Below are 24397 nucleotides of genomic sequence, written 5' to 3' on the forward strand. Positions count from 1 at the left end.
TGATCATCACTATGTTTTTCTTCTTGGAGTCGTGGGTTATTTAAAATTTTATCAACAAAGGTGCAAACATTTGTTATTTTCTCACTGTTCTCTGTTTAATGCTACCGTGGTCTGGCCAACTATTCTGTTAAGATTTTCATTCTTTGAAACTTGTTGGGACTGCTTGTTCTCAATTTTGATGAAGGTTCCATGTCAACTTGATGCTCTGATGTTTTCAAACAATATTTAACAGGCTGATGAGATTGTCTCAACTACATCTCTGCTGATAGACAGTGTGCTCCCTGGGTCTTCATACGAGGTTCAAGTGAGGGGCAAGAGACTGGATGGCCCAGGAATCTGGGGTGACTGGAGCACCCCTCTGATCTTTACCACACAAGGTAGGCTTTGTAATAGTAGCTCCTATCAAGAGAATATGCTTCCTGATTTTTCTTTTGGCCTATCGTAAGCGTCTTAAATTTTGTGGCAATAAGCCAAAAGAGGGACACAATATTAACATTTTATTTGAGTGTTGGCAGGTAAATTTGTGAATGAAAACTTAAAAAAAAAAAAAAAAAAAAACTTGTGTAAGCGCTCCCAAGTTTATGTGCATCCGTATTGAGTGTCTTGCTGAATTACTCTTACCTATTCAAAAGATAGACTTCTTTTTTTTTTTTTTTAAGATTTTATTTATTTGACACAGAGAGAGAGAGATCACAAGTAGGCAGAGAGGCAGGCAGAGAGAGAGAAGGGAGGAAGCAGGCTCCCTGCAGAGCAGAGAACCTGACGCCGGGCTCAATCCCAGAACCCTGGGATCTCGACCCGAGCCGAAGGCAGAGGCTTTAACCCACTGAGCCACCCAGGCGCCCTCAAAAGATAGACTTAATAGAAAGGTTCCAGACTCACAAATTCAGAACGTTACTGGTATCAGTGTTTCCTTAATTTACATTTAAAATCAGGTATATTTATTTGACATAAATTCCAAATATTCAAATTTCATTTATTATATTTACATAATATAATAAATAATAACATAATGGAATAATTCTTTTCACTCCAGATGATGGCTTTTAAGAGTTTTCACTGTCAATTTTCATGTTTTTGATCTTCAACATCAGAAAACCTGTGGTTTATTCTAAACTTCCTCATGAAGTTGAGGTGGTGTTTTACAAAGGGCGCAGACATCTTGGAATGGTCCAGCCCTGTCATATGCTAACTTGGGACCCGGAAGACACTCCAGGGTCTTTTGCCTAGTTGTCTGATCCGTCCAAAGAGCAAAATTATTCCTACTGAAACTCATGCAGGGTGAATATGGATATGTAGAGACAGCAAGTGCCCTGTAAGTCATTAAGCAAATAGTCAACATATTTAATGAATTAAATCCATTTACTGATTACTTCCTATTTAAAAAGCATCAGTTAGTCAAAAAGCCAGTAACATTAGTGGTTTAAGAGCACTGACTTTGGAGTTGACAATGTTTTATAAAAGTTCTGGCCTCACCACTTATTTGGAAAGTTTCTTCCCCCTTCTATGCCTCAATTGGCCCATCTGCAAAATAGGGACATTCTTATTTGGATAGAATGAAACAGTGCACCTACTGTGCTCACTATAGTGTCTGAGCCTTAGTAAGCACCCAGTGAACAGTAGATGCAATCACAGTTTCCAAATCCACAGTCTCAATATTCAAAACCTCAGCATCTAATGAAGGTGACAGGTTGACATGATACATAGCTAATAGCATGAGCAAGGTTGCCAGAAGAGCTAGCAAAGTTCTAGGCAGCCGGAAGGATTGGTTCTACCCAGGAAAGCCAGGGACCTTCTGTGAACAGATTTAGAAGACATGGATTTCTCAGATAATTATTGAGCATCACAATGTGTGTGCTGAGGACTCAGCTTCTGGAATTTTTTGGAGGAAGGTCACCTTTTCTACTGTCAATTATTTATTGTTGATAAATAGGTCTTAATCTCCAGCAGTGAATTATGTAGAGGGGAATAAATTACAGCACCAACTTTTAAAGAATGTCCCATGGAGGTTTTTAAGAGAGTGGGATGGGGCGCAGAGGAGGCAAGTGACCCCGACCCCCACTCTGAGAGGCCTCTGACTTGCTGCCTTCACTTACTGTCCAGTGAAATAGTTCTCTTTCACAAGAAGGTGGCTTTCTTCTTTGTGATTTTACTTCTTAATTAGATCTGAAAACCCACCCCCTCCCCAAAGAAGAGGGAAATTCTAAAAGAATCATTGTTATTTTTAAAGTTTGCTAATATTCAAATTGTAGATTATACCTTTCTAGAATAATGATTCTTAGCAATTCTGTATTTAGTGGGGTTAAGATGAACATTTTGATCCAGCATAATATAATAGTTATTTGTGTTACGTTTCATGTAAGATTTTATTTTGGATTGTTCAGCGTAGGTTTTTAGACCTTTGGATGGACATAATTTTAGTTCTGTTTTACTTTGTATAAAACTCTTTTAGACTACTAGAAAGTAACCTTTCTTAGGGCACATCAATATCTGTAGGATTAAATTTGCTCAGGTTCCTCAGTTTGTTGGACCATGTTTAAATGCTTTTATGCATAATATAAATCAGATTTTTAAATATACATTATAAAGCACATACATACGTATATATATGTTCTTCCCTATGCAAATATTTAGTGTTTTATGTATGTGACAGTAATAAAGATATGCTTCATTGAAAAGAAACTTTGCCAATTTACTTGCTTGTACAGTGTCTAAATATTGCAATTAACACCTGGCCTTTTACTTATTTGCCTAAGATGTGTCCCTTTAGTGACGTTAGACATTCTAAACAGAAATATCTGATAGTAAGTGAGAAATAAATCCGGACAGCGAGTAAGTAAATAGTCCCCAAAGGGCAGAATTTGTTGATTTAGCAATGAGTGTAAAGGCAAGCTTAATATTTTAACAGGCTTGGATGGCTTAGATGCCACTGAGTGGTACCAGCTGATTATTAAGGGAAAGAAAGAAACTTGCCAAATAGGAAGTAGACCAGGGACACCAAGAGCGGGGAGAAAAAAAGCCTTTACACTTCAGTAGCTCCCAAGCACATTTCTCTGTTGATAGGATCATCTGCAGTAATGGTGTAATGATGGGTACTGAATCACAAATCACAGGTGTACCTAGCTTCATACTTCCCTACTGGATAATAATAATAATAGCAACAACAATAATAAGACAGTTATAGAGTGCTTCCTGTGTTTCAAGCACTGCTCTAAGTGCTTTATATGTATTATCATTTTATCTTTTCGATCCCCTGTGAGACAGGTATTGATATTCCCCTTTTATAGACAGAGAAATCGAGATTTAGAGAGGTTAAGGAAATTGTAAACGTGGGCCCAATCTAGACTGGCAGTCTAATTCTAGCGTTCACGTTCATACACACTAATACTGTGATTAAGCGCCTAATTTATGTTTATACAAGATTTCTGGTGTCACTAAAAATTGATCCTGGGAACTAATAAGAGATAAGCTTAATTACATAGAGCACTTCCGTAGAACACCTCATTTCCTTCGTGATTCCTGGTAAATGAGGCTTCAGCATTGCTTGGGTTTTTCAGGTCTCAGTTTTGCTGAGTTTCCTTCACTGCAGTTCCCGCATCCCCCAGTGCTTACCACGCTGGAGGCTTGTTCTTGAACCCTGTGCACCAGCGAAGTCTGTTTCTCCAACCTTGGAGCTTCCTGCTCTTGTGTAAAGGATTTGGATCCTTCTCCCTTAAACCTGGGTATTTACTATTATTAGATTATCCCATGCTGTTCACTGCTAGGTGCTACAATGGCATCCACCAAACAGAAACATTCTGTAAGACTGAGGCATTAACTTATTTACAGTGAATTAGCACACCTACTTTATCACTTCCAAACACTTCGGATTTTATTGATTTTTTTTTTTTTTAACAGAGGCTGTCTGATGTATTGGTGCCAGAACAAATAGATGCTAATTATCAGTCCCCTTATAGCTACTACTTTTCGTTTGTTGATTTGTTAAAACTACCTACCAAGTGTATAGTTAATGAAGCATTGACATTTTAATCAAGGAATTCTTATAGATTTTTAAAAAATGAATTGGCTAGGTTCTTTCTTTAGCTATTGGGAGATCTTGGACTCTTTTAGAAGAAAACCCAGGACCTTGCCAGAACTGAAGAAGTCCAAGAATATTGCAATTAAGTTATGCTACATACTAAAAATAAGTTTATAAGTGCTGACTTCTAGTAATACCTTTCTTAATTGCACTCTTGTCCTGCCAGAGGAAAAACAGATAATTTCTACATTTCATACTCGACAGTGCTTGTAATGTATTAGAGAAAATATTTTCCCATTAGATAAAAATAGAAAATCTGCTTTGAAAATTTAAAAATTTATTTTCTGGTCATATAGGAAACATATTTTAATATAACTTTAAGGTTTTTTTTTAAACTAAGGTGTTTTATAATTTATGTTCATTGAAGTAATTCACTAATATTTATCAATAGAATTTCTTTTAATGAAATTCATTAGTATAGATTCTGCAAAAGTATTGGTACTTAGTCATGAGAAGAAAATTATTTTCTTATTTTACAGATTAAATGTTGTGTATCTCACATGAGAATAATATATATATGTATGTTATTTTGAAAATTAAGTATTTAATATTTACTTCATATCAATTTCTATATATTCAGTGTACATTTTACAAAATCAGGTATTTAATAACTTGTTTTTATTCTTTTTAAGCTAATATTTTAATATTTAATCATGCCAAAATACTATGCTTTTAACTGTATTTCTCAATTTAGCATTATTAGTCATTCAATTTTGAAATGAAGTGCTTTGATATTTTTATTTTCTTCAAAAGATTCAGTTTAACTTTTGAAATCTTATTTGTACTCTTTATAAAAATAAATTACTCTTAGACTTCTGAAGCAGTTCAGTAATGAGCTGTGGAGCATATTGAAAGTAGATTAATGATCTTTCAGGTCTGTGCTACATACTTGTGTGTAGTAAGTAATGTTCCAGTGATGCTTGAGCACCACCCTAGGCTAGGATTATGAATCTGACGGATTGACTTCTGTCAGTGATTTCATGCTACTAAAACTTTTCCTGTTTATGCTTGACTGTAGAAATACCGAGGAAAATATTTTGTAAGGATTGTAAATATAAGGACAGGGGAGTTTAGCTAGCTATTACAAAAAAAGAAAAACTTAAATAATAAAAATCAATGAAGTTTTGGGGCTCCTTGGTGGCTCAGTCGGTTAAGTGTCTGCCTTTGGCTCAGGTCAGGATCCCAGGATCCTGGGACTGAGCCCCCATCAGGCTCCTTGCACAGCAGGGGGTCTGCTTTTCCCTCTGCCTGATGCTCCCCTTGCTTGTGCTCTCACTCTCTGTCAAGCAAATAAAAAATCTTAAAAAAAAAAAAATCAGTGAAGGTTTTTGTTTTTGTTTTGGGATAATCAGGATGATATGTATGAGAACAAATACATTCTTTCAGCAGAGAATGGCCTACCTTAAATTGCACAACTGAAATATACTGTTTTTGTAATGCATTGTGGCAGAAATAATTTCTTCCTATGTAAAGAGTCACTTACATTTATTTTCTTTCTAATTAAAAATATAAGTAAACTATGTTTCCAACAATAGGGAACCGAAAAAATAGTATAGAATAGTGTGGAGGCCTTAAAAATAATATTTTAGAAAAATATTGGTTCCCTTTGTCTGTAACTACACCATACTGACATTAAATAACTTGAAATATTACAGATCAGTATTTACAGTTTTTCCTATTTTGGTGCCTTGACACATCATTGATTTTACATATCCTAATTAGGTTTTCTTATTTAAAGTTTACTTTTCTACTTTACCTACTTATTTGAAATTTTCGTATATCAAAATGAATCAGTAGCAACCACCGTTTAGTCTTGGGGTTTTTGCCTTAGGGTGATTTGATTCAAGAACTCACCCTACATTTCACTGATTTTTAAAGCGGAGTCTGATGGAAAACATGTCATTGTGGAATTAGATTATATTTCACTTGAATCACTTTTCTGCCTATCAATCAGCAAGTGACAATTATGCACAAAAATTTTTGTAGTAAGTTTCTATGTTTAGAAAATACTGGACATTTTTGAAAGTACAAGTCATTTGGGAATGAGAGTGCCCGAGATACTACATAACTGTCCATAAACAGGCAGGTACAGTTGCACAGTCTCTTAGTGCACTCATTTATTTTTGGCAGTGTGAAACTGAATGCATTGTGAAGCCTTTCTACATAGCCTCAGTTCCTCACAGGATGTTTTTGGTCTTCATTCCATATCCTCCCCTTCTCTTACTGCAGATGTCCTATACTTTCCGCCTAAAATTTTGACAAGTGTCGGGTCTAACGTTTCTTTTCACTGCATTTATAAAAGTGAAAACGAGATTGTTTCCTCAAAAAAGATTGTTTGGTGGCTGAATTTGGCTGAGAAAATTCCTCCGAGGCAGTATGCCGTGGTGGGGGACCGCGTTAGCAAAGTCACGTTTGCACAGTTGAATGCAACCAAGCCTCGCGGGAAGTTCACCTACGACGCCGTGTACTGCTGCAACCAGCAGGAATGCCACCATCGCTATGCGGAACTCTACGTGATCGGTAAGAATACCGCCCTTCTCTCCGCTTCCTTCCACAAGCAGATGTTTATTACCGACCCTGTGTTAGAGTCCCATTGATAATGTAAGGACATGTTGTTTTCAATAAAAATTGCTTTGGTGTTTTTGCTTTGTATTAATATTTTAATGTGTTTTAAATAGATGTCAATATCAATATATCATGTGAAACTGATGGGTACTTAACTAAAATGACTTGCAGATGGTCTGCCAATGCAATCCAATCACTCATGGGAAGTACTTTGCAGTTGAGGTATCACAGGTATGTGTTGTTCTTGCTGTTTTATTGTTCTGTGGATATGGTGAGATAAGACTTCGGGTAGAGATATCATAACAGTTCTCTAGGAGACGTTCTTCCTGAAAGAGGAAGGTAGAATCTACTTGATTAGGAAATTTTTGAGGGATCAAATAAAAAACTCACATTGAGGTAAAAATGTATTTTGTTTTCACCTCAAATTATTTTTTCTGATAATCAATTAATTTTCCATAATTGCATTTTAACTACTGAATGAAATCCAAGAAAAACTGGTTTCTGTACATTTTAATGTGACTTAGGGAATTGACTGGAGGAGACTATCAGCGATTATAGAAGTCCAATATTATCTGCCGAAGATTAATATTTTGGAAAAAAATAAGGGGTAGTAGCACAAAGATTGTAAGATACAATATGAATACTTTTAGAAGTAGGAAAGATTAAGAAAGAAACAATAAGGAGTGAAGTGTTTATTACTAAAGAGTAATTTGTGCTTATTTATTTTTACCCTTCCCTGTTTTGAAAAGAATCCAAGGCTTCATCTTCCTTTAGTATCATGTGAAATAATAGCACTCTTGTTTAGGAGAAGGTAGATACATTTTTATTTTTATAATCTCTCATATTAGTTTTCAGTTATGTGTACTGCTCTCAAACACCCTGTGCCAATTTGTGTTTTGTATTGGGGTCTTCCAGTTTGCTTCACTTGTCCTCATTTATTCTTAATATCTAAATTTTCTACTGAAAAACAAACCCCCCTCCAGAAATAATGCAATCTGAACTCTATACCTAAAGTGACCAGTCTATTGTTATGTATTATTAGAAAAAGAAATAGGACAATTTCTTGCCATTTCCTACATACGAATAATAGTTGGCTTCATTTTACCTGGTAAGAGTATTTTGAAATCAATAGAATATTTATGGCTGCCATTTTACTTTTATAACCTGTCTTTATTTTCTTTCCATGACATTTTTCACATTAAAAAAAGGTATTGGTGGCTGACCATCACAAAAGCTCTGTGTCTCATTTGTCTTGCTAACATTTATGAAGAACAGCAAAAGTCCCTGCATGTACTTGGGCAGGGTTTTTTTAACCTCTCTATACCTTGATTTCCTTGTCTGTAAACTGGAGAGAATGATAGGACTTACAAGGTTTCCATGAGGATTGATGATATAGTCCATTTAGTTGTAATTAAGTGATAGAATTTCTCCTAGTAAATATTCAGTAAATGGCTCTTGCTGTCATGATGACAAAGACACTAATGTCTGCATTCCAAGTGGCGTATAGCTGTGCTTTGGTACATGGTCACAGTTCTCCTTACCCACAGAGGAAGCCTCATGCCTGGTTCTCATCTCTGCCCCCGCACCACGCCAGCACTCATTCATATACACATCCCAATGATTGTAATGTTGGAGGGGGTAAGCAGGAAAAGTCACAAAAAATAGAAAATGAGAAACAGAAAAATAAAGATTTTTCATTTTCTTGTAACCTCCTAGCTCCATTTTTATGGAAATGGTAACTGCTACTTTAACCACTTAAATGATGTATTCAGAGCAAATAGTGGCATCAGGGCTATTTCAAGGAAATGGACCGGTGCTCTGTAAGTTCTGAGGCAGACTGTGGATCAGGACACAGTTATAAAAATTACTTTCTTAAGTTTCTTCTCTGAGGAAATGTGTTAAATGTGTTACATATTTAATCATATGACTCAGGTATGAATCAAGAATTGGTATTATTATCATTATATTTCTTTGAACTGGATAATATTAGGACATTGCCAATTAGGCTATAATTTACTATCATTTGTATCTTCAATTTATGGTGGAATTTAATCTGTTTCTAAAGCGTAAGAGATTTATCTTCCTTCCCATTTCGGGAGTGTCCCAATACCAATGGTAATCTATACTTCTAAAATGGTATCACTTACGTATAACATTAGCTTGACTTTCAAGGTGTTGTAGGATTTATCTCTAATTGGATCCTTATCTCCTTAGAGCAATGCCATTTATTTTACTTGCATTTCCACTTATTACCTAATAAAATATTTAGGATGATTTATTGTTTACTTTTATGGAAAGACATAAAATTGTGATATAGTTGGGAATTCAAAAATGTCTTTCCATTAAGAACATTTGTTTTAGATGGAACAGAAATCAAATATCTTATTGCTCAAATATCTTATTGCTTTCATCACTGTTGCATATTAACTGACTGTTCTCGTATCTTTTAAGGAGCAGCCTTTACTGTTCTGATGTTCCATCTATTCATCCCATGTCTGAACCCAAAGATTGCCATTTGCAGAGAGATGGTTTTTATGAATGCATATTTCAGCCAATCTTTCTCTTATCCGGCTATACAATGTGGATTAAAATCAATCACTCTTTGGGTTCACTTGACTCTCCACCAACGTGTGTCGTTCCTGATTCCGTGGGTATGTCAAACTCTGTGGTGTGTCTTCATTTTTATGAGCAGATTTGGATTAAGATTGATTCATGGAGACTGCTGTGTTTTACCATTTCCTGATCACACTATATTTAAACAAATTTTTTTTTTCATGTTTACAGTGCAATTGGGAAGACAATCAACCTTAGAGAGTCTTGCCATTTTTTATCTTCTTTTAAATTACTTATAACACAGTATTTTTGCAATAAGAATATTTTCAGCATATAATCTGACAAGTTATATTGGTCATTGGGAATAAAATTTAGCCGTAAGAGTATTCTAAATAATGCATTGCTTTGTTTTTCTCCCAATATACTTATGAAAACATTTGGTGTTTTTAATTTAAAAATTTAACTTGGGTATTGTGATGGATTTTGCAATCTAGTAGTCATAACCCAAGGGTTTAATTTGTGAGGCTGCGTAGGATACAGCAGGATTCAAAATAACTAAATTGAAGAAGAGAAAAATAGATCAAGCATGATGATATCCATCATGAATTTTAAATACACTTTTAAAAAAAGATATATTGATTTTGAAGTTAAGGGAGTTCTTGACATATAGAATATATACCTCCAATATTAATGTGAAATCTTTGGGAAATGACCCATTTATGATTATACAACAGAGGTAAAGGAATATCTTTTGGTGCTATATTTTATTTTGGGAATTATGCCAAAAAATATTTGATTCATTACATTTTCAAATAATTAGTACACATATGAAGTAAAACCTATATTTTGTTAAATATAGCATAAAGTCATAATTTTTAGTTTTTTAAATACCATAGAGTCCCAATTAATTGACCCCACCTGGGCCCCCTTACCCCATGCTATTTAGTTTGCTTCCATTTAAAGTGATTTTACTGTAAGTTAGTACTTCTCTGGTACTAAATATCTTGGGATGGCAAAGAACTCTCCTACCACTGTCCACCCCACAGACATGCACAGATATAACCTCACATGTACTAAAAGACAAATGTAACATGGATTAAGTTCTATATGCTGTCCAAACAACCCTCGATATTATTCTTTTCAGTACTAAAATAAGGAGTTTAAGTTGGGCTTCTATTAACTACTTAGTCCTAGGAAACAATGTGGAGATTCAATTTTAGGATCCAAATGCTAGCTCCGCCTGTTATTAGCTTTGTAAACATGGGCTAAACATGTAAGTGCTCTGTGACTATTTTATCACCTATAAAATGTGGAAAGCTCCTCTTAATGCCCCAGGGTGCGTGTTGTGGATCATGCAAAACTCTTATCCATTAAGCATCCTTTCTGCAAACTAGATATTCATGTAATATATCCATATGACAGCCATATGATTCAGTCAAGGACAATCCAACATCTCTCAAACGTACGTACTTCCTTTTCTGAGGAGGAATTATCTTTTCAGGAGATGAAATGCATGTCCTCTTACTGGTTGGTAAAGAATGTCTTCTTCATATATGAAGAATTGAATAAGTATGAGAAACCGTATAGTAGTGAAAAAGTTCAGGGGTTTGGTCATCAACAGTGTCAGGTATTGTTGATGAAGTCTGGAGCTGCAGAGTTCACACTAGTGTCCTGGGCTTTGGGACGTTTAGTTCCAAAATACATTGAGTTTGCATATTGTCTTTTACCTTTTATTTTTTTTTTCAAGAGTCCTTGCCATTCTGATCATCTTTGCCTCTATTTCTGACCAAAAGCCTGTTTTCCTCAGATGATAGAGAACCAGGTCTTTACTCTGTAAGACTATCTCTGACCTTGACCTAGAAATACTTAACAATAGTAGGACGGTGTGAAACTCACACATGTGGAAAAGAATGCAGTGTGTATTTTATTTTTCTTTTTATTAAATCTCTGTATAGAACAGATATGCTATGGACACTTACGTGTTCAGTATGAGATCTTTTGCATGCTGAACTAATGGCTCAGTTTCTAATCAGATCTTATTATTACTTGCAGGTGACATGGTCAATGTATTGATTTTTTTTCAATCAGACTATTTGCAAACTAGAGATAATCCCTTTCTTACACTCACATAAAATTGTAGGGGATCAAGTGAGATAATGAATGAGAAAGCTTTGAAAAGGAGATACTGTTTTATAAATATTGAGTATAAAACTTATCATAATCATGTTTTAAAAACTGTTATCACTGTTTAAGTTGCTGTTATAGTATACTGTTTTTAAAATTTCTAGTGAAACCACTGCCTCCATCCAGTGTGAAAGCAGAAATTACTGTAGAAATTGGGTTATTGAAAATATCTTGGGAAAAGCCAGTCTTTCCAGAGAATAATCTTAAGTTCCAGATTCGCTACGGCTTAAATGGAAAAGAAGTACAGTGGAAGGTACATTTTACCTAGAAATGTCTCCAGCTTGCCTCATTAAGTGTTGTTTCTTACAGCTGTTTTAGTAAGTGTATTGATTAGGCTTTATTTTATTGGCATAAAAGTACCTCTTCGTGTATTCTATAGCTACTTTTGTTCAGTAGGTTGCTATAGGTCTAACCCTTTTAAGGAATGACATTTCCTGCAAGCCATCATTTCCCAAAATGAGCGTGACAGAACATTGATCCCATAAAATATTCCTTGAAAAAAGATTGCATGGCTGAATCAACGTAGAAAAGCCTACATCACTGTGTGTTCCTGGTATAGAATTGCTCTCCTGTACAGACTAATGGTTCAGAGAGGTCCTGCATTAAAGAAACATTTGTGATTTTATTTGTGACCTTTATTTCATCCTATGTTTCTCAAACTTATTTTACCAAGGAACCCCTTTTCCTTTAACATCTAATAATAATCTCTAGTATGTGTATGTTCATTGGGACATATTTTGGAGGAGGCTGCTTTTATCAAACAACCAAAATCACACCCATAGTGGCGAGTGTGCCTATGATGGCTGGCCATGTCAGTTTTCAGATGGCGGTCTGCAAAGACCTAGAAACATCAAGAACCCTAAATAGGACATTAGATCCTGATGATTTTACCTGAAAGGAATGTGACTGTTTACCAGCTTATTGAGGAGACTGAGTAACAGAGACATGACTATGTAACCACCAGGTTAAAATTACTGAGAGTTTTTTGGATAGGGAATTAGTGGTCAAAGATTAGGACCAGAGTGAAGAGTGACCGGGGAGCGAGATTCGAGTAGGCCAGTCCAAATCTTGTTCTGAGGAGGAAACAGCAAGATGATTAAGACAATCCTTAACTTGAGGGAGCTCAGGATCCAAGTCTCATGCAAGTATTTCTCAAGCCAGAAAACACGAAGTCAGTTCTCTCTTAATTTTGGAATCATGTTAAGGTTTTAAAATGCAGTTTGGGGCCCGCCAGCTGTGGAGGGGTTCGTAATGATTCTTCTACCGCTTGGCCTTATTTTACAGATGTACGAGGTGTACGAGGCAAAATCAAAGTCGGCCAGTGTCCTGGTGCCAGACCTGTGTGCCGTCTACGCAGTTCAGGTGCGCTGCCGGAGGCTGGACGGGCTGGGCTACTGGAGTAACTGGAGCAGTCCCGCCTACACCGTTGTCATGGATATAAAAGGTCTGTGGAGAATTTGTAAATGTGTCTTAAGAATGCAATGCAGGCGCTTTCAAATATGACTCCAGCATGTTCCTCCTGAGAACACGTGTACGACTTGGGCTTCTTGTCGTTCTGCAGTTCCTACCAGAGGACCTGAATTTTGGAGGATCATAAATGAAGACACCACTAAAAAGGAGAGGAATGTTACTTTACTCTGGAAGGTATTCCTGCTTTTTACATTAGTCTTAAATTTTATTTTCACGCTCATGAAAGGTTGACTTGGTTTCTGTTCTGAGATGGGATTGCAGAGAGCTATGTAGAGGGGCCTGGCACTGGGTGAGGGAGTTCACTCTGTTCTCAGCTGAGCATTAATTTGGCAAAGTCACTTAGACTCTTCAGCCTCAGTTTCCTGATCTGTATAAATGTAAGGCTGGACTGGTGGATGCCTGCTCAGATCTTACTCCCACTTGCCCGGATGGTTCCACACCTTGCAGGGACACATGGATTTGCATTTGTATTTTTTTTTCCATTATTTCTCACTTAGAGGAATCTCAATGACAAAAAAATACATTGAGAAGCACTGTTCCAGTCTATTGTAGAGAGCCGTTATCTATTAGGTTTATAAGGGATTGGTTTATCATATTTGAAGATTATTTATTCATTTCAGAGAGAGCGTGAGCAGGGGGAGGGGGAGAGGCCAGTGTTTGGGGGCAGAGGGAGGGGCAGAGGGAGAAGCAGTCTCCCCACTGAGCAGGGAGCCCCACACAGGGCTGGATCCCAGGACCCCCAATTCATGACCTGAGCCAAAGGCAGATGCTTAATCAGCTGAGCCGCCCAGGTGCCCCTGGCTTATCTTATTTGAAACAGGTAGCAGTAATGGGGCAGGTGGAGTATATTGTTAGTACTCTGTAAACTGAAAGAGTGGAATTGGACTGGACTTTATACTGGAATCATCAGTGATCTGGTATGATTTTTTTTTAAACTATGAGCAGAAATTCTGGGGTGCCATATACATGGTTCTGATAGCCTCTGTTACTTGAATTAGCAACATATCAGAAGAAACAAATGATTAATCTTATTGGGATTAACATAAATGAAAATTAACATCTTTCCAGCCTTTTTGTTGTTGCTTTACAGAACTAGGGGGTTATTATTCCTTGTTTGCTGTTTTGATAAGGAAACTCTTGATTCCCTGCTGGTCCCTCTTTTCTTTAAAATTACTGTGAAATTTATTGGTAGGAAAGTGTCCTAATTGTATCCATATTTAATTATATTTGAGTGATTTATTCTCTGAGTCTTAAGGGAAAAAAACCAAAAGGAAGAAAAGAAATTTCCTAAATTCCATACCCACCCAGACACCTTCACTGTATGTGGTCAGAGATGGGCCCTATCTCCCCTCACCTCCCTATACCTCAGCTTTGAACTAAATGGGGCTAGCCCTGTTCTGACCTTGTGTCCCAATGGGGAATGTATAAGAAGAGTTCATGGGCTTGGTTGGTATAAAAAGCACTGGAGCCCTTGAACTAATCAATTTTTGTGTTTACACAGCCTCTGATGAAGAATGACTCATTGTGCAGTGTGAGAAAATATGTGGTAAAACATCATACTTCCCGCAATGGAACATGGTCAGAAGATGTGGGAAATCACACTAAATTCACTTTCCTGTGGACAGAACAAGCACATTCTGTTACAGTTCTGGCTGTCAACTCAATTGGTGCTTCTTTTGTGAATTTTAATTTAACCTTCTCATGGCTTATGAGCAAAGGTAAGAAAGGGTACACAGTAGTAAACCTGTACCCCCTTTTAGTATTTAATCTTTACATACTCCACCCATTCCAAGGGATCTTCCAAGAAGCCTGCAATACTCTGAACCTGGAGAGCTCTCTTCCTTTATCTCGTCTCTTCCGAAAAATAGCAAAACAGATTGCATCCTGATTATGTAATATGATCCTTGGGTTTTCGTATAATAGAACCATGTTGAAATTAGTGTTATGATGAATGAGAATATTCTAGTAAATCTAATACTTAAATCTCTTGGATCAATGGAAGTTGTACATAAATCAATCTCGCTCCTTGTCTGTGTGTGTGTGTGTGTATGTAAAAATAAATACATGTATATGTGTGTTATGTTTATTACACATATGTAACAGTATTATATACTATATGGATGCAAGTAATTGATCGGACTTGCAAATTAACCTGTACTTCATTTCTTATGAGTGATGAACCTTCTTTCCTTAATTTTGATATATTTGATTAATTAGAGAATCAAGAACTATCTTTAATAGGAGTTCCTAATCTGGATTACATATTCAGAGTATAACTTTTTAATGGAAAATTTCAAATCTACCCTACCTCTACTCATGTCTTCCATGAAGTCTTTGCTTATTGCTTTAATTAGATATGTCCTAAATCAAGGTGCTTTCTACCTTTCTTAAGGTTTTTTATGTCTTCCTTGTATTATGATTACTTTTGTACATATGGGGTAAGCTTCTAGTAAGTTCCATAGCATCTGCACAATGTTTTACACTAAAAATATTTTCTTTTTTTTTTCTTCAAAAATTTTATTTAAAAATATTTTGAACCAGTATGTTCTAGAGATATTTACTGAATGTTGTGCTGTGTTAGGTGGTGGGAATTCCAATGAGAGAGAAACTATAATGGTCTCAGCATTTGGAAACCATTCAGAAACCATGCAGACCATGAGAATGGACTCAGCAATCACAAGAGTCCAGTAGATACACAGACATTAATCAAATAATCATCCAGGTTCATGCCTATTTACAAGCTGAAATCAGTGTTCCCAGGAAAGGAATGTAATTTCATAAAAGAAAAGAAAATAGAACCTGACTTGGCATTGAGGGTTAGAGAAGCTTTCTTAAGAAGCAGTATAGGAATTAAACTTCCCCCAAAAGAGGGGAAAAAGCATGGGCTCCTGAGACAGGAATAGTCTGATTGAACATCCTCATGGCACAGGAGAGGACCTGAGGGAAGAAGACCAGGGTGGCTCTGGTGCAGAAAATCCTGAAAGGCTGGGAGGCTGACTGAGGCTTGGCCCTGTGTCTCACAGATATGCTAGGTGATTCCTCCTCACATGTGGAAATCCAATGGAGGCTTTTAAGTGGGGCTCTGTAAGGAGGGTGTTAAGTAATCAGACTTGTCCTTTGAAAGCACAACTCTGTCAGCAGGAGAGGAATTTGCAGGGAAGCCAAGGATGATGAATAGGCTTGTGTGGTGTTCCAGTGGAGAGCAACTTTTTTGACTCTATCCCAAAACCCCATTTTGGTTTCTCTTCAATGGCATATGTTTCCACATCTTTCTGCATATATGACTCTGTGGTACAAAAATAATTGTATTAAATCAAAACCACAATGAGATACGACCTCACACCAGTCAGAATGGCTAAAATTAACAAGTCAGGAAATGATAGATGTTGCAAGCTGGAATGCAAGCTGGTGCAGCCACTCTGGAAAACAGCATGGAGGTTCCTCAAAAAGTTGAAAATAGAGCTACCCTATGACCCAGAATTCGCACTACTGGGTATTTACCCTAAAGATACAAATTTAGTGATCTGAAGGGGCATGTGAACCTGAATGTTTATAGCAGCAATATCTACAAAAGCCAAACTATGGAAAGAACCTAGATGTCCATCAACAGATGAATGGATAAAGAAGATATGGTGTGTATGTGTATATATACACACACACACACATATACATACAATGGAATACTATGCAGCCATCAAAAGAAATGAAATCTTGCCATTTGCAACGACGTGAATGGAACTAGAGGGTATTATGCTGAGCGAAATAAGTCAATCAGAGAAAGACAATTATCATATGATCTCTCTGATATGAGGAATTTGAGAGGCAGGGCAGAGGTTGTGGGGGATAAGGAGGGAAAAATGAAATAGGTTGGGATTGGGAGGGAGACAAACCATAAGCGACTCTTAATTTTTTTATTGTTATCAACATATAATGTATTATTAGCCTCAGGGGTACAGGTCATAAGAGACTCTTAATCTCAGGAAACAAATTGAGGGTTGCTGGGGGTGAGGGGTAGGGATAGGGTAGCTGGGTTATGAACATTGGGGAGGGTATGTGCTATAGTGAGTGCTGTGAAATGTGTAAGCCTGATGATTCACAGACCTGTACCCCTGAGGCAAATAATATATTATATGTAAAAAAAAGAATAAAATTTTAAAAATTGTATTATGTTTATCTATATAAATGTGAGCCTTCTCTAATATCTCCCTTTCTCCAATAGGTCATATGGCCCTCAAAGTGTTAGGGGAATATTTTTTATTAGTTTTGAATTTAAAAACAAATTTCCATCTTTTCCCCTCAGTAAATTCCGTTCAGTCGCTCAGTGCTTATCCTTTAAACAACAGTTGTGTGCTTCTCTCCTGGACGCTATTACCTAGTGACTACTCTCTGATGTATTTTGTTACTGAGTGGAAAATTCTTAATGAAGACAGTGAAGTTAAATGGCTTAGGATCCCTCCATCAGTTAAGAAGTATTATATCCACGGTAAGTTTGGTGTGCTTTAATAAGTTTTTCTTACAGATTAGCATGAGAGTGATTATTAATTTAAATTAAGATAGCCAGTTAATGAAAACTTCAAAAAAATGTAAATGATACTACCATCTTACCACATATAATTCTATCACTGTATCACAAACATTCAGTTCTGTTTCATTTGATCCTTTCTAAATATTTTACAGTCATAATCATGTCACCTATTGCTTTTCTTCTGGTTCATTCCTTTGATATAGCACAAGCACATTTCTGTTTTCTCCCCAGTCCTTTTAACCATGATTTTTAGTGATCATATAGCATTTTATTCCCAAGTCTACTTAAACCATTTATTTATTTGAGAACACTTTTTGTTGCTTCCAGCTTTGCATTTTTTTTTCTAGGACTGTTTTTTAATGGCCTTTGATATCTGCCAAATTGTTTTCCCAAATCTGTGTACCAACATATAATGCTACTAGCAGTGAGTGGGAATGCCAGGCTGAAGGTCTACAAATGTAGGACTAAGTGATGTAGGCAGTATAAACTCCCAAAGTAGACCAGTTGCCCCAGGAGGTGATTAAAGTACAAAGTAATCGTGTACAATACAGTATCTCCAAGTCTGAGTAAGGTTTTAGTAGGGAAGCTAACAATTGCCATGACCCTATTATTATACAATATCACTCCAGAGACTTGTACTTCTGTTTCATTCCAAAGACCCTAGAATTTAGCATCAGGGCAAATAGAAATGATTGATAGAGAACTAATTCAGTTCATTACCATTATTGTCCAGATGATTATTCTCTCTGCTTTTCTTAAAACCATGTAAATATATAATCTAGGCCTCAACGAGACTTATACCTTGTGGAAGACTTGTATGTTATTAACATTTATAAAAATGATACATCACTGATCGATTCATTTTGAACTTTGCTATACAGAGGGCTGTCCCCCTGACAGGGAGATCCTTGGATAAGCAAGGGGACTCCTGGTCCCCACCCCCACTGCTTTGCATTTCATAAGACTTTAGTCTCACAGCTGCCTTGAATGGGGAAAATAAGGAAGTTAAGTGCCCATGAAAGGGGAATATTCCTGGCTTTGGGGATTTGGGAGAGGCGGTAAGACATATTGTCCTGGAAAGGGAAAGTGTAAGTTCATACACCATGAGCTTGAACAAACTGGCTATCATTAGAACATGCCCTTGAAAATTATAGTCTGTGTCTTTGGGTAATATTTTCAAAAAGCATTTGAAAATTGTCATTACTAGGAGAATTTGGAATGCTTAGGTGGTTTTTGAAACTCCCTTAATCATCAGTTTCAATCCATAAATAACAATTTATTTCTATGTTTGGAAAAATAAGAGAGTCACCTAAAATTTTTTTATATAGGTTTCACTTGTTAGTGTTAATTCAGTAAGAATGACCTTTAATATATTTTTCTCCTCAGATCATTTTATCCCCATTGAGAAATATCAATTTAGTCTTTACCCAGTATTTATGGAAGGAGTAGGGAAACCGAAGATAATTAATAGTTTCCCCCAAGGTAAGAATTTTCCTTTGGTTTCTTTTTATACAATGTGTATTTTCCTACTCAGTTGGCATCTGATTATTTCCTTTCTAATGGGTCATGGAAGAGTCTAGAATCTTACATAGATGTGTCAGGGAGTGATTGCAGGAGGGGTACATGGACCCTTGGTGGTTTAAGAAGAATAATTAAGCATGGTATTCTTGTATTAGAAATTAACATTTTCCATCTCAAACTGGATAAAAAGTTAATGGAAACAAAATAAAGGAAAATATGCATCAGTGCAATAAAATATATAATCAGAAAGACTAATTAGAAAAATATTAATTTTCTATACAATTTATATAAATGCATTTACCCTAAACAATATGTTTGGGGTATATACTTATGAACCTTTAAATTTTTTTAAAGATTTTTATTTTATTTATTTGACACAGAGAGAGAGAGAGACAGAGCACAGGTAGACAGAGTAGCAGACAGAGGGAGAGGGAGAAGCAGTCTCTCTGCTCAGTAGAGAGACCCAGGACCTAGGATCACAACCTGAGCTGAAGGCAGACCCTTAACCAACTGAGCCACCCAGGTGCCCAGGCCTTTAAATTTTAATTAATCTTTTAAAGGAAACCCTTTTCCTCTAAAAATAAAACTGGAAAAGTGGTTATAGAAATAAATTCATTGTGCCTCTTAAATTTCTAATTCATTTTACCATACTTGGAGTATCAACATTTTGATTTTGCTATTATGGCTCAAATTGTCTTCAAGTCCAAGCAACCTAATAATGAAGTTTCAAGAGAGAAATATTTTTCCTGGTTTTAGCATTAAGATGATGATAAGACCCATTTATTTATTATTTGATTCATACGTGCTGGGAACAAGAACTGGGGATACAGCAATAAACATCTGTCTCCGTCCTTAAGGAGCTTAACCCTCATGCTCTAATGGAAGTGAAAGTAAACAAATCATGTATAATATAATGACAGATATAAATAAGTGCCATTCTTGTTGTGATGAGCACTGGGTGTTATATTTAAGTGATGAATCAATAAATTCTACTCCTGAAACCAATATTACACTATATGTTAATGAACTAGAATTTAAATAAAAACTTTAAAAGATTACTTGCACTCAAAAAAAATCCCAAATCAATAAAACATAATGTAAGAGTGACACTTGTTAATAATTAATAAAAGGACTAATTTAATAATAATAAAAAAAAGTGCCATGAAGCAAAATAAATGTAAGATGAAATGATAGAGTTAAAATGTGGTGCTTTTGTTAGGATGGTCAGAGTTGGTCTTTTTAGTTCAAGCCATGCAAGTACAAAAGAGAAGAGCATTTTAGACAAAGGAATAGCAAGTGCAAAGGTTCTGAATACTGAGCATGCTTGGTGACTCAAGAAGAGCAAGGTCAATGTGTGTGGAATGAACGAAGTAGAGATTGGCAGGTAATGAATGTTGAATTCTCTAGAAGCAGACACTGAGACAGAGAGTCATCAGAACAACTTTAATTGGCACTTTGACTCATATAACCTAAAGTGATCACATGGAATTGGCAGAAAATAATTTTGAAAAGGTGTTTTGTTAACTCACTAAAAGCATAATTCTGTACAAAAAATATTTCATTAATGTGGTCATAACTATACTTTTAGCTTCTTTTTTATGTTTATATCTTTAAAGGTAGTACATATTTATGATGAAATCAGAAAAAAGTATGCTGTAATTTTTGGTACAGAAAGATGTTTTTACTTCCTCAACCTTCTGAATCATGTGAATTCTATTTCTTTTCAGATGATATTGAAAAACACCAGCATGATGCAGGTCTATATGTAATTGTGCCAATAATTATTTCCTCTTCAATCTTACTGCTTGGAACACTGTTAATATCACACCAAAGGTATTGTACGTGGACTTACGAATCTTTATGGCCAAAGCTCTTGAGCATATCTAAACCTTGATTTAAAACCCAAATCAGAAACACTACAGTATCCTAAATATGTTTATGTGGTATTTAGTATACAGTTAAGATGGCCTAAAAAGAAAAGGACTGTTTTCAGGAAACCACATTTTGTTTTGCTAGTACAACACAAACATCATGGACGAGATTCATGTTTTAAATGTAAATACATTCAGGAAATAACAAGCTTATAACAGGAAATCTGAGGCAGTATGTCCTCAGAGAGGGCAACCATGGCTTTTAGAGCTGTATAATTTGGGTTGAGGACTTTTAGTGGTGAAGATTTACCTGGAGTGGCCAGTTCATTTATGATTAGGAAGCACTCCAGTTTTTAAAAACCAGCACTGTGTGGCTTTCCAGTTTGTCTAGTTTGCAAATGGCCTTGAATTTCTTGTGGTTCTAGGGTGCCATATCACTGTGTGCTGAGAGGCCCAGACCTATGAAATTATTTCCCACATGTCAAATCTCTACAGAAACTTTTGTCTTATAGCAAAAAAGAGGGATGGGAGATTTTAGAATCTGAATGTATCTTTCAGTCAGGTGAGCCCATGGGGCCATAGCAAGTGGAATTGTTTCTGAAACTCAACTGATGGCCCCTACTTTTCCTTTTTGAGAGGGGCAGGGAGGGGCAGAGGGAGAAGGAAAGAATCTTAAGTAGGCTCCATGCCCAGCGTGGAGCTCGATGTTTGGCTCAATTTCATGGTCCTGAGATTGTGACTTGATCCAAAATCAGGAGTTGGATGCTTAGCTAACTGAGCCATCCAGGCACCCCGATGGCCACTTTTTATATATTTTTTCTCCAAGAAAAATCCACTCAAAGTGTTTAGCACAGTGCCTGGCAAAGAGCTTTCAGTAAGTGTTGGTTATTTTATTATTCCAGTGATTATTAACTTTAATCTAAATAGAACATTGGTGGAAATCTTCATGGAGTAGTGTGTGAAAATGAATCAGATTCTACTGAGAAGTAGCTGATCTGGTAGATTAATTTCTAATTTGTGCATTCATTAACTGTGAACATTTTTGATATGAATGTTTTTTGTTTCTCCTTTATAGAATGAAAAAGCTGTTTTGGGAAGATGTTCCAAACCCCAAGAACTGTTCCTGGGCACAAGGACTTAATTTTCAGAAGGTCCCTTTTTCAGTTTTTTTAACCCAAAATATGTAAGATTGTGCTTTAGATGCTGTATGCCTTATATAGCATCCAACATTTTTAAAGTTTAAAATAGTTTAAGGATAAGGTTTTATTTTATTTTATTCAATTCATTTAAATATGAGTTCTGTTTAATCCATTATGTGTTTTCAAGAATAGCAGGATGCAGAGATGTGAAATTAGGATGAAAACAAAATTTTGTAGGTAGTTCATCATATGAAAATTAAATACATAGGTATATATATACATATATATAAAAAATATATATCTTCTGGTTTTTAGTATATAATAAAATAAATATTAGAATATTAAGGGTTAAATCTGATGGAGAACAGATATTTAGATATACTTTTTTGGTGTAAGTTGATTGTTTTTAGGTAAAGGCTGGAATCAATACAATATTTTTAATCCCTGTAATTATATTCATAATTATTTAAATCAATTAAAAACTATATAAATAATCCTGTCCTTAAACACTGCAATCTGAAAAAAGAGCAGTTGTCCTAATAAAGCTTACATTTAAGCACATGGTTTTTTTTCAAGCTAAAGTACTTTATAAATTAATCAGCTATAATAAAATAATTTGTACATATATCTTATAATAGAATTCCCCAGAAAACTGTAGAGTTTAACTAATGTTTTATTAATTCTTATAATTTCCCCTGAAGCAAGGTTGGGTTTCCACCCATAAAATTGAGAAAATAGAATACAATTTTCATGTCAAAATATCTACACAATGTTTTAAACTGTAATCATATGGAGGTTTTAAGCAGTCTTAACAATTTCATCTTTATCATTAGTCACTGTTAAAAGTCTTCAGTGGTTTCCTTTTAGCTGTGAGATAAAGTTCAGTCCCTTTAAGCTAGTACTCAATGACCTTTCTCTGTAATCTGTTACCAACCTATGCATCCTATTTCTTCTGTCCCTGGGCCTTGATCATGCCTTTGCTCTTCCCTTTACTTCTACAGACCCTATCACGTTGGTGAAGACTTCAATCTAGTCCCTTTTCTACAAATTTTCCTTTAACAAAAGTAGTTCAGAAGATTTCTCTCCCTCTAAGTTCCCAGAGCATTTTACTGTTCAATGTATTGTGAAGAGCTTTCTGAGTTCCCAGGGTAGGGAATACTCCTCACAAATATTTGTTGAACTTCTACTGCATGGGAAGTATTAAAGTCAGAATTAATTAAAGCTGTGCTGGTAATTCATGATCATGTCCATTCATATATGTGAAAATCACTGAGATACATTAAGATTTTTGCTTCAGTCCTCAGTATCTCAGCTTCCTTTCCTGTAATGAGATTTAATGGAACTTGCATCATAAGGTTTGTTTTGGGGATTAAAGAAGATGGTACTTGTAGCGTAGTAAAGCCTCAATAACTATTAAACGTCATTATTTTACATTTTTAGATGTTTCAAATTATTATTCTTTCAATGACACTGTGAGATAATTATCGTTATTTTCATTTTATAGAAGAAAAAACCTGAGGCTTATAGTGGTTAGGTATCTTGTTTTAGAACCAGGCCTGGCTTGCCAATTTGTCTGACTATGGAGCCTGTTCGTTCCATTACTCATTCTTCTCCATTGTAGTGGCTTTCAATTTTTTTTAATTTGACCATGACCCACAGTACATTTTACTTGTAGCCTAGTACATGCATAGATATAGATATGCAAAGCCAAAAGGATTTCAGTATATGTAGTACTCTCTATTTTCAAAATTCTATTTTCTTTTAAAAATTAGTGGTTGCAACCCACTACATTGATTTCACTTACTACTGGCCTATGACTTGCAGCAAGAAAAACACTGCTCTCCAGTTTATCAATGAACAAATGAGCGAATATATGATATTGTAGATATAACAGTGCAAGCGATTAAATTGTGATCTTTCAGCAGAAACGACACGGTCTTATCTTCAGATGAGACAGCCAGGATGATCATTCTCTTTATAGAAACTTCGCTTTGTTTTGAGTCCAACCAGCCCCACACCACACACCTCTCAGCTATGGCATCAGGTGCTGTATGCCACGGAGTCTCCTTCCATTAGACAGAGCTCATGATTTTTTTCAATTAGTAAAATATTTATTCCTCTCTTCTCTCTTTCATTATGAATTCACACAGTAACATTTATTGTAGCTATAATGATATTTCAGCCATATATATTTATCTGTCATTCATTCATTCAATAAGCACATAGTAAGTATTTACATGTAAGTCTAGGATGTGACTAGGATCTTGGGAAACAAATTTTTCAGAGATTTCCCTTACTATCTGGGAAATAAGACAGTAAGGTTATAGAGGAGTGGCTTGAGTGGAAAGTGGACTAGAAAGAACTTGTCTTCTTTATCATCTCTAAAATAGTTTATTCATTTTAAAATTCGTTAATTTGTTTCACCCATTCATTCACAGCCTATTTATTGAATACCTGTCCTGTGCTAGTCACTGTACTGTACCTTCAGGTT

At 35.8% G+C, this 24397-nt stretch overlaps 1 protein-coding gene across 6 annotated transcripts in view; it reads left to right on the plus strand.

Annotated features, from left to right (window-relative positions):
* Positions 1-24397, plus strand: part of LEPR (leptin receptor) — an 89667-nt gene that overhangs the window by 54000 nt on the left and 11270 nt on the right. For all 6 annotated transcript variants that reach the window (XM_044238392.1, XM_044238390.1, XM_044238393.1 and 3 more), the window contains 12 exons: positions 233-377; positions 6308-6598; positions 6757-6874; positions 9095-9294; positions 11485-11633; positions 12665-12824; positions 12942-13024; positions 14352-14568; positions 17151-17333; positions 18762-18857; positions 20624-20729; positions 21843-21918. In XM_044238392.1, the coding sequence (XP_044094327.1) occupies positions 233-377; positions 6308-6598; positions 6757-6874; positions 9095-9294; positions 11485-11633; positions 12665-12824; positions 12942-13024; positions 14352-14568; positions 17151-17333; positions 18762-18857; positions 20624-20729; positions 21843-21918 (1824 nt within the window). The remainder of the gene's footprint in view (positions 1-232; positions 378-6307; positions 6599-6756; positions 6875-9094; positions 9295-11484; positions 11634-12664; positions 12825-12941; positions 13025-14351; positions 14569-17150; positions 17334-18761; positions 18858-20623; positions 20730-21842; positions 21919-24397) is intronic.

The sequence above is a fragment of the Neovison vison genome, chromosome 2, assembly GCF_020171115.1.
Source record: "Neovison vison isolate M4711 chromosome 2, ASM_NN_V1, whole genome shotgun sequence".
NCBI lineage: Eukaryota > Metazoa > Chordata > Mammalia > Carnivora > Mustelidae > Neogale > Neogale vison.